The sequence below is a fragment of the Brassica napus genome, chromosome C7 (genome assembly GCF_020379485.1).
Source record: "Brassica napus cultivar Da-Ae chromosome C7, Da-Ae, whole genome shotgun sequence".
NCBI classification, from domain to species: domain Eukaryota; kingdom Viridiplantae; phylum Streptophyta; class Magnoliopsida; order Brassicales; family Brassicaceae; genus Brassica; species Brassica napus.
In genome coordinates this window covers 35,732,471-35,742,802 of record NC_063450.1, presented here as the reverse complement: position 1 = coordinate 35,742,802, position 10,332 = coordinate 35,732,471, and the positions used below count along the sequence as shown (strand labels likewise).

Sequence of the window (10,332 nt, the reverse complement as noted above, 5' to 3'; positions counted from 1 at the left end):
ATGGTGGGAGAAGTTGGAAACGCTGAACAAGGGGAGGAGACTTCCTCGGGACTTACTTTGATCCTCCACAAACGGCGTCGTTGCAGGGTTAGGTGAGAAATAATGAAAAAGACAGATCGGCGGCGGGCCGTGCCTTCCATTACTTTTATATATAAATATCATATCTTCGCTCTCGCTCGTTCACATGTCTTGAATTATTCCATGAAACTTGGGGAATCAAAAGATAAGATAAGGTAATGGTATGGCTCGCATTTTTATTCCATTTGTTTGTTTTAATTCTCTGTTTTCACACTTGTTTTTTTTTTTAGCTTTTATCTAACTTTGATCATTTGCTGTGAAATTATTTCCTTTTAATTTAAAAACACGTTTAGAAAAAAAAGATAATTTTAAAGGTAATCTTGTCATTTATTTAAAAAGGTATGTGTTAAAATTAAAATGGAGTAATCACGAAAAGCTACAATGAGCTGGTGGTTGTCTTTAAAGCGATTCATATATAAATAATTGCGTGTGGCCATTCTTTGAATTTGCAGACAGACATCCATCAATCTTTCCTCCTTGCAGCTTCTTCGTGTGGATTACTCTTTGATCCAAAGATTCATCTAAAGGTCTGACCTTTTTGCTCTTTCCTCTTTGAATTTGATTCTATTTTGTAGATCTAGGGTTCTTAGTTGTTGTGGATGTTTTGCTTTAGGGGATTATAGCTGAATTATAGATTCTTGAAAAGAAAGTACAATCCTTTCTGTGTTTTTTTTTTTGTTGAATTTGAGCTGAATCAACCTCCTGTGTGTTTGTCTCTTAGATTCTTGAACACAAAGTACAATCCTTTCTGTTTTTAATTGAGTTTATGATGGGAATGTTTGTTAAAACAGTGAAAAGAATCATCATGTTGGAGAAAGAGTTTTTCACGGAGTATGGTGAAGCAAGCCAATACCAGATCCAAGAAGTTGTCGGAAAAGGAAGCTATGGTGTTGTTGCCTCTGCCGAATGTCCCCACACTGGTGGCAAAGTTGCTATCAAGAAGATGACCAATGTCTTTGAACACGTCTCTGACGCCATACGGATACTCAGGGAGATCAAGCTTCTTAGGCTTCTGAAACATCCTGATATCGTGGAGATCAAACATATCATGCTGCCTCCTTGTCGGAAGGAGTTCAAGGATATCTATGTTGTTTTTGAGTTGATGGAGTCGGATCTTCACCATGTCTTAAAGGTAAATGACGACCTCACTCCTCAGCATCATCAATTCTTCTTGTACCAACTTCTTCGTGGCTTAAAATTCATGCACTCAGGTAAGTTTTCTTGGTCCCCTAGATAGCTCTTGTGATTTGTGTCCATCACAGTGTTTCTTATCGTCTTTCGGCTCCTTGTTTGTTGTGTTTATAGCGCATGTTTTCCATAGAGATCTGAAGCCTAAGAACATCCTGGCTAATGCTGATTGCAAAATCAAGATCTGTGATTTGGGACTTGCTCGTGTCTCCTTCACTGATTCCCCTTCTGCCGTTTTCTGGACTGTATGCATCTCTATCCATCTCTCTTACAGTTACCAATTCATTTATTTAATACGCAGAGAGTTTGTGAATGCTTTAATAATTAGTTAGTGTATTGTTCTGTAACAGAGAGGTATGTATGTCTTTATGCAGTTGACTACAAATGATTTAAGTACTTCTGCTAAGTAACCAGTCTTGTCATGTTGTTTTGCAAGGACTATGTTGCTACAAGATGGTACCGTGCTCCAGAGCTCTGTGGTTCCTTCTATTCCAACGTAAAATGCTTGTTCTCTTTCCATATAAGGTTGCCTTATGCGTAATGTGTGAGAGCTAATGGAATTGGTATGTATGTGCAGTACACGCCAGCGATTGACATGTGGAGCGTTGGCTGCATATTTGCAGAGATGCTAACTGGGAAGCCCTTGTTTCCTGGCAAAAACGTTGTGCACCAGCTTGAACTCGTCACGGATCTGCTTGGAACTCCGTCACCGATTACTCTATCCAGGGTTTGTTTTGTTTAAGCTAACTCGCAATACAAGAGGCTTCTCTCACCCAGACAAACTTGCTTTGTTTGCAAGTTTTTATAAGTTTTGTGTGTCATGAGGCTGTCTGTTTGTAATGGAAATGTAGATTCGGAATGAGAAGGCTAGAAAGTATTTGAGTAACATGAGGAGAAAGGATCCTGTTCCTTTCACTCATAAGTTCCCCAATATCGATCCTGTGGCGCTGAAGTTGCTTCAGCGTTTAGTTGCTTTTGACCCTAAGGACCGTCCCTCTGCTGAAGAGGTAAGAGGAGCAAAAGCTGAAGCTAACTTTGTTTTTTTTTTTCATTCATATTCATGATTCTTGATGCCTTTGTTTGCTTCCTTCTTCAGGCACTGGCTGATCCATATTTTCAAGGATTGGCAAATGTGGACTACGAACCTTCGAGGCAACCTATCTCGAAGCTCGAGTTTGAGTTTGAAAGGAGGAAGTTGACTCGGGATGATGTGAGGGAGCTCATGTACAGAGAGGTCAGTAAAAACATATGCATAGAGATTAGAATGGGACTAGAGTTTGAGGAATTCCCTTGAACTGATTAGTTCCATTTGTGGCTTTGAAATAGATTTTGGAGTACCATCCACAGATGTTGCAAGAGTATCTACAAGGAGAAGAGAACATCAACTCTCACTTTATGTACCCGAGGTTTGACCAGGTCTCCGTATAAAAACTTGGTTTTTTTAGTGGAAAAGAAACTTTTGTCTGATTACTGTGAATCGGTTTTGACATTCCAGCGGAGTTGACCAGTTCAAACAAGAGTTTGCAAGACTGGAAGAACACGACGACAATGAGGAGGAACGTAACTCCCCACCAATCCAGAGGAAGTACACTTCACTTCCAAGGTTAGTTACTACTTGTTGAAACTGTTTAAGCGAATCAAAGGCTTATATATAACCCCACTCTGCTTTGGTTTTGTTGCAGAGAGAGGGTGTGCTCATCAGAGGACGAGGGTGGTGATTCGGTTCACGCACAATTGCCTTCGTCTTCAGTGGTGTTTACACCTCCACAGACTCCAAACACAGAGACTGGGTTATCATCAAAGAAGACGGCACAAGTAGACAAAGCAGCAGCAACTCCGGTTAAACGGTCAGCTTGTCTAGTGAGGAGTGATAGTATCTGTGCTTCCAGATGTGTTGGCGTCTCCTCTGCAGTGTCTTAGTCAAAAAAAAAAAATGATTCTCAAGTTGTTTAGCAGCAAACCATTGATTGTTCTGCGTTGTTGTATGTGTTTTCACTTGAACTCTCTTTCCTTCTTTGCTGTTCATCTGGTCATGTTGTGTGTAATGGTTTCTCTTGGAACTTGAATTCATATATATTTTGTATCTCTTTAGAACAATATATACCATCTATCTGTCTATTCATCTGCTTATGATTGTCGGTTCGACACAAACTGCATATGGGTTAACAACTTACAAAGAAGTACAAGAGTGATCTTCTGAAAATGATACCAACCTAATATGAACTTTTTCTGAAAATTTTCTTGAAAAACTTATTGGTTTCTTGCTTTTTTTTTGTCAACCTTTTTTGTTTATTGCATCTTAATTTTTCTGGACATAAACGATTTCAAACTGTGTTAAGGAAATATTGACCTACGTGCAAGTTACACGGAAGCATCAGACGTCCGCTTAGCTTCGGAACCGAAATCGGAATCGGAACCGAGTGGAAGCTTACTTAACAGAATCTCGCTTCTAAAATATTCTCTTTAAAAACACGTTGGAAGCTTACGATTCCGTTTTAGAATCACGTTTCCGTTCTTTAAAAAAAAACACAATGTGACTTCTTCGCCCGCGCGAGATACTTCTCGAAGTTGGATCTAAAGCTATATTAGTATTGAATAGAGAGAATAGAAATATACAATATTACCGTAAAAAAAAAATACAATATTAAAATTAATACTATAAATTATTTTTATGTGTTGAGGTTTTTATTAAAGATAAATCATATATTCAAATATATTATGTCAATTAATTATAAAATATTAAAATAATTAATATAATAATTTATTTTAAATTTAATTTATGTGTATTTTCACAGTTTTAATATGAAATAATTTCAAAATTATTATAAATGAATAAATGCTTTATTTTAAATTTAAATCATATAAGTTTTTAGTTATAGATTTTTTTAAAAAAAATCTTATATATGTATGTATATATATGGATACGCTTCCAACACGTACCCGCTTCCTAAGTTTTTTAAAAATCTCGCTTTTGCGCTTCCAATCGCTTCCGCTTCCACGTACCCGCTTCCGTTTCCATGTAACGTAGATATCTACTAATGAGGTGTTTTCAATTATAAGATGTAGAGTGTTATTCAAACATGGATTTAAAATTGATTGAACTTGTGATTTAAAATTTACAGTTAATAAAAATATTCTGAAATAGTCAATTTTAAGAGATCTATTGTGATTTTAAATTATTTTGTGGAATTTTTAAATTAAAAATATAAGTCAAATATTAACTTTTCTAATTCACATAAAACATCTTAAATTTTATTAAAACCAAATTATTTTAAATCCTTTCAGATATTATATCAAATGCACCTTTCCAAATTAATATTCCCTCTGTTTCCAAATGTAAGTAGTTCTAGCAAAAAAAAATTTTTTCACAATATAAATAGTTTACATATTTCAATGCATCTTTTCATTTAATAGATATTGTGTGACCAATGAAATAATGTTAGTTTTTTTTATAATTGATTGAATTAATTGATTAAATGATATATGTTTTTTGGAATTACAGCTTCTTAAATATTTTTGTTTTTAACCAAAACTACCGACCATAAGTTTAGATTTTTGAAGGTTCAGACCATAATAAAACTCTTATGGAAAAACTCAAAAAATATTGAATATCTATAACAAATGAATTAATTGAAGATTAAAACTCAATAGACCTCAAGTCCATCCTTCTCTCAAACCTCAGCAAGTCTCGAACTTCAAACTCGATTCGGGCTCAGTAACTTAAAATCTCTTAAGACACTTTCCCCAATTCGATTCTCGTCATTTTGATTTGTCTGCAAGAAGCCTTGGAAACCCCTTTTTCAGACATCGATGTGAAAGGTCTCTTCAGACAAAGTCATGTTGTGAAATCTAATGGCGGCAGTGACTCTATCCTTGGTGCAACCTCCTTGTGGCATGGTTGGTACTCGCCTCTTCTTACGATTCTGCTACTTTTCGGACAAAACATGTTCATTTGGTTGTTGTTCGGTCTTTTAATGTCTTCTTCTGAAAAAAAATTCTCAGTGTTTCGCGGGTAGGAGATTGAGAAGTGTGATTGTAATCCAAGCTCAGAGAGGAAACTGGTCTAAAATGAGGTACCTTTCTTATGATGCTTCTTCCTCTGATTGTTTCTTGTTTGTGTTGTTGATCAATCAAAGCTGGTTTTGTGTTAGGTTTAGTAATCTCTTCTTCTCCTCCAAAGTGTGGAAGATAACTTATCGATCCAAGCATAGTTTTCCTGACAATCTTCTCGAACAAGTTGAGAAGTGTGCAAACGCTAGGCTCGAAACTCAGTCCAAGTTAATAAGCAAGGTAAAAAAAATGCAGTTTTTGCTTTGGTATGTGAAACTAAGTATGCATTTCAAACAGTTGCGACTCCTACAGGTTGCAGCTTTGATGGAGTATGATAATGTTGATGATGTATTTGATCAGAAATCTGATAAGCAAGTTAAGGAAGAGCTTGAATCTGCGTGCAAGAGGTTCCCTGCGATCTCTCTTGGCTACTCTCGTCCTGTGGAGTTATACAGCAGGTCCAAATTTTCAGAAGAAGCAAATAGAAGTATTCTCAAGACGCCAAACGAAAACAGTTTCCTTCCCACTCCTATGCCTGTGGGATGGCTTGATCCTGACAGTCTTTCCGGAACATTATCTTCCTTCTCTCCAGAGCCTCTGAATGTTGTTGATTCTTCCACTAGTCTCAGAGAAGAAATATCTGATGGGTCTTCTTTTGTGGTTCAAACTGCAACATCTGAAGCTGAAACAACCCCTGAAGAAGAAGATTCTGCTTCCGCTCAGCTTTTCCTTAGTTGTACTATAGGTTCTATGCCTGGGTTAAGTAAGAGGCAGAGCTATCAGCTAGACACTTGTGGCTTTCACACGGTAGGTGTTTCACTACATGGAAACAGAAAAAAAAGAACATTTTTTCTTGAGGAAAGGCTCATTATTTTATTTAAAAAAAAAACACTCTTTCAATGCAGATGAGGAAACTATTGCATCATTTTCCTCGTACCTATGTAGATTTGCAGAACGCCCATCTTGATATTGAGGATGGACAGTACTTGATTTTTGTTGGTAAAATCGTGTCTTCCAAGTGAGTATTTTTGGTGTTTTTGAAATCATTCTACAATTTATATTAAACATTTTCAGTAAAATTATTTGCCAACAAATAGATTCTATTATCAATGTGTGTCTGTTGGTAATTTGTTGGCTATTATGCATCAGTAGCTTTCATGTATTCGGTATGCCTTATGTGTTAAGCTGTCTACACGTTTCTAATTCAAATATGAACTCTGTGAAATTCAATGTGTGCAGGGCAGTAAAAGCGAGCTCTTCGTTTTCATTTCTTGAGGTTATTGTCAGCTGTGAAGTCACAGGAAGAGACCAAACTCCGGAGAATCTGAGTTGCAATGCTGATGATAAAGTAGGAAAAACATTTTATCTCCATCTCAAGAGATTTTTTCGTGGCGCGCGCTTTACGTGGCAACCATTTCTCAATAGTATACAAGAGAAACATAGACCTGGGGACTTTGTATGCGTTAGCGGGAAGGTTGGTTCCCTTAAACTTGGCTTTTTATCAACTTGTTAATGCCTTGCTTACGTAGTATACTTGTTTTTATACTGCTGCATAAGTCTTTAGCTCTCCCTGGAGTAGAATTGCATCTTTGGCAAGTTGCTGATTCAAGAATGTGCTGATAATCTCGTCTAAATCTAGGTGAAGGCGTTGCGTGCGGGGAATCATTTTGAAATGAAGGAATACAATATTGATGTACTCAGAGATGAAGACGAGTCATCTCTTTCAGCTCAGGGGAGACCATATCCTATTTACCCCGCAAAAGGAGGCTTATCCCCAAAGTTCCTTAGCGATGTCATCTCCAGGTTTTTGTTTCTCTTCTCTGTTTCATATCTTCACTGGTGATGGGTGTTAACTTCAGTTGAGATTGAAATGCCATGTCAGGGAATCGTTTAGATTTTATGTTTCAAGACTTGCATGAGTATAAGAATTGCTCTTGGCATATTATGAAATACTTGGAACTTCCCAGAACTCGCCCACTTTTTTTTGTCTCTTAGGGCTCTGCGGATTCTCCCTACCAATATGGATCCGCTTCCTAAGGAAATCACTACAATTTTTGGCCTACCTTCTCTCCATGATGTGGGTCTTGTTTCTCTGTTGGAACATTCTCTTTGATTAACTTCTTTAACCCACAATGTCCTTAATTGCTATTCATTTTTCACTTACATTACATGTAGGCCTATATCGGTATTCACGAGCCTAAGAATTTAGATGAGGCTGATTTAGCTCGCAAAAGGCTTATATTCGATGAGTTCTTTTACCTACAGGTAGCTAGCTAATTATCTTCTCAGAAACACCATTCTTAATCATAATTTTTTGTTAGTAAAAAGAAAATCATTTCGTTTGTTGGATTTTGTTTACATACAGTTGGCACGCTTATACCAAATGCTTCAAGGTCTTGGCACAAAATTAGAGAAAGACGTATTACTGGAGAAGTTTAAAAATCCAGTGCTCAACTCCGTTTACATAGAAGATTGGTCTGCTCTCAGCAAGAGTTTTGTGAAGGCTCTACCGTATTCACTTACTCCTAGTCAGCTTAGTGCTGCCTCAGAAATAATATGGGATCTAAAGCGTCCGATTCCAATGAATCGGCTTTTGCAGGTACTTCTTTTTTCTTTTTGTTGCGGTTATAGTTTGTGGTCTCTTAATAGATCAGCTTCGTTTTTAGGGAGATGTTGGATGTGGAAAAACAGTAGTTGCTTTCTTGGCGTGTATGGAGGTCGTAGCATCTGGTTACCAGGTTGGTAAACGAACTCTCTTTACGATCAAATCTTCTTAGATGCGTCATTGACTCGTTGTTGGCATGTTACACTTTTTGCATATGCAGGCAGCTTTCATGGCCCCCACAGAGTTACTTGCGATCCAACACTACGAACAGTTGCGTGATCTGCTGGAGAAAATGGAGGGTGTATCATCCAAGCCAACCATTGGGCTGCTCACAGGTTCAACCCCAACAAAACAATCACGAATGATTCGTCAGGTAACAAGTCGCTTTATAATATTACAATGCAATAAGTTTGCCTTACCTTACCTTATAGCTGGAAACTGATGACAGGATCTTCAAAGTGGAGCTATATCGATTATAATTGGAACTCACAGTCTTATAGCTGAAAAGATAGAGTACTCTGCATTACGTATTGCCATTGTTGACGAGCAACAACGTTTTGGTGTAATCCAGAGAGGAAAATTCAACAGCAAGGTCAGGCCTTAGAACATTTTGATTCACTCAGATAATTGCTTTAATCATTCTAGTTGAAATATCATTAATTGATATAAGTTTATTGTTGGGTGACTGCTGCAGTTATATGGAGCATCTGTTATATCAAAAACTGGCTTACCTGACTCTGATGATACTACCAAAGCTGATCTCAATATGGCTCCTCATGTTCTGGCAATGTCAGCCACCCCAATCCCGAGATCACTTGCCTTAGCTTTATACGGAGATATTTCTCTGACTCAGGTACATGAACTGTCTCCATTTTGATTCATCAGGTAGAAGCTCACTTCTTCCATGTACTCAAAACGTCTTCTCTTTGTTTCTTTAGATTACTGACATGCCACTTGGGAGAATACCAGTTGAGACGCACATTTTCGAGGGAAATGAGTCTGGCTTCGAGGAAGTCTACTCGGTAATACAAACAATCATTCAAGACTTTGCTTTTGATTTTGAAAATATCAACAGTATCTAAACCTATCTTCTTTCAATTGTTAGATGATGCTGAAAGACCTGGAGTCTGGAGGGAGAGTATACCTTGTGTACCCCGTTATTGAACAATCAGAGCAACTGCCACAGCTCCGTGCCGCCTCTGCTGATCTCGAAGTAATATCCCAAAAGTTCCCAAACTATAGCTGCGGACTCTTGCACGGAAGGATGAAGAGTGACGACAAAGAAGAGGCTCTAAGAAAATTCAGAAGCGGAGAGACACAGATACTCCTCTCCACCCAAGTGATAGAGATAGGCGTTGACGTTCCAGACGCTTCGATGATGGTTGTCATGAACGCTGAAAGGTTTGGTATCGCTCAGTTACACCAACTCCGAGGACGCGTTGGCCGTGGAACCAGAAAATCAAAATGCTTACTAATAGGATCAACTGCTAATTGCCTAAAACGGTTGAACATGTTGGGGAAATCTTCTGATGGGTTCTACTTGGCAAACATTGATCTTCTTCTACGTGGACCTGGTGACTTGCTTGGGAAGAAACAGTCTGGGCACTTACCAGAGTTCCCAGTCGCTAGGCTGGAGATGGACGGCAATATGTTGCAGGAAGCCCACATAGCCGCTTTGGTAAAAACATTCATTCTCACCATTACTGTCATTTTAATGAACTTCGTATGTTATCTTGTAATCATATTTTGCCTTTGATGCTCTGTTTTCCACAGAAAGTTCTAGGAGATTCTCACGACCTGGAGAAGTTTCCAGCGCTGAGAGCTGAGCTTAGCATGAGACAGCCACTTTGTCTTCTAGGGGACTAAAAGGTTGCACCAGGCCAATGTACATACCATTTTCCTAGTACATACTTGTTATGTGGCTGTCCTTTTTTGGTATTTCGGTACTGTGACACGACACAGCATGTTGTTACTAGTATAGTCTTTTGGGGTCAAGATTATTCTTCTATGGCCATAGTAGAGATCGAGCATGTTTGGTGTCATCTAAGTTTTTAAATTTTGCATTCTAAAAGAAGGATACTTGGAGTTGATAATTTGTAGAGTGTTGTGATGTCTTCTTAATAGGATTTGAAAGTTGAAACTAATGGGATCTATAAAAGTTTATGGGAGAGTTTTGTGGAATGTGAATTATTGTAGAAAAGTAATAGGAATGGTGAGGGGGGCGGGAGACCCGACAGGAGTTTTTGGGGGTAGCAACCAATGGGGAGGGACAAAGAGACAAGGGGAGACCCATAAAATGTTTCCTACCCAATCATCAAAGAGTGGGATCCACTAACCTCCTTGTCTCCTCTTGTCTTTTGTTCCAACAAAAAAAAAAGCTTCTCTTCCATATGAACAAAGTGTTGGTAAGT

At 38.1% G+C, this 10,332-nt stretch overlaps 2 protein-coding genes across 5 annotated transcripts; both read left to right on the top strand.

The window, feature by feature from the left end:
• Positions 1–3,388, top strand: LOC106405998 (mitogen-activated protein kinase 17). 3 transcript variants are annotated; one of them, XM_013846568.3, is made up of 11 exons: positions 1–233; positions 531–605; positions 870–1,289; positions 1,384–1,511; positions 1,703–1,762; positions 1,844–1,993; positions 2,118–2,273; positions 2,363–2,500; positions 2,593–2,672; positions 2,762–2,869; positions 2,949–3,388. In XM_013846568.3, exons 3-11 carry the CDS (start codon positions 884–886, stop codon positions 3,184–3,186), a joined length of 1,464 nt encoding a protein of 487 aa, XP_013702022.2. In that variant the 5' UTR covers positions 1–233; positions 531–605; positions 870–883; the 3' UTR covers positions 3,187–3,388.
• A 1,496-nt stretch (positions 3,389–4,884) lies between these two features.
• On the top strand, positions 4,885–10,014 carry LOC125590716 (ATP-dependent DNA helicase homolog RECG, chloroplastic-like). Of its 2 annotated transcripts, none has more exons than XM_048764445.1 (17): positions 4,885–5,163; positions 5,269–5,339; positions 5,418–5,556; positions 5,614–6,123; positions 6,222–6,334; positions 6,556–6,790; positions 6,956–7,119; positions 7,312–7,393; positions 7,492–7,581; positions 7,682–7,915; positions 7,983–8,054; positions 8,142–8,294; positions 8,370–8,513; positions 8,616–8,774; positions 8,860–8,943; positions 9,027–9,599; positions 9,695–10,014. In XM_048764445.1, the coding sequence occupies exons 1-17, from the start codon at positions 5,119–5,121 to the stop codon at positions 9,785–9,787; spliced, it is 2,961 nt and encodes a 986-aa protein (XP_048620402.1). In that variant the 5' UTR covers positions 4,885–5,118; the 3' UTR covers positions 9,788–10,014. The 2 variants fall into 2 exon arrangements, with proteins under 2 accessions (XP_048620402.1, XP_048620403.1); XM_048764446.1 differs by having other exon boundaries at positions 4,886–5,163; positions 5,629–6,123.
• The last annotated feature ends 318 nt before the right edge of the window (positions 10,015–10,332 follow it).

Coding starts and splice junctions, on each gene's coding strand:
- LOC106405998 (XM_013846568.3), top strand. CDS start 884: ATGTTGGAGAAAGAGTTTTTCACGGAGTATGGTGAAGCAAGCCAATAC. Junction 1,290..1,383: donor CTTAAAATTCATGCACTCAG/GTAAGTTTTCTT, acceptor TTGTGTTTATAG/CGCATGTTTTCCATAGAGAT. Junction 1,512..1,702: donor CTTCTGCCGTTTTCTGGACT/GTATGCATCTCT, acceptor TTGTTTTGCAAG/GACTATGTTGCTACAAGATG.
- LOC125590716 (XM_048764445.1), top strand. CDS start 5,119: ATGGCGGCAGTGACTCTATCCTTGGTGCAACCTCCTTGTGGCATG. Junction 6,124..6,221: donor ACACTTGTGGCTTTCACACG/GTAGGTGTTTCA, acceptor CTTTCAATGCAG/ATGAGGAAACTATTGCATCA. Junction 7,582..7,681: donor ATGAGTTCTTTTACCTACAG/GTAGCTAGCTAA, acceptor GTTTACATACAG/TTGGCACGCTTATACCAAAT.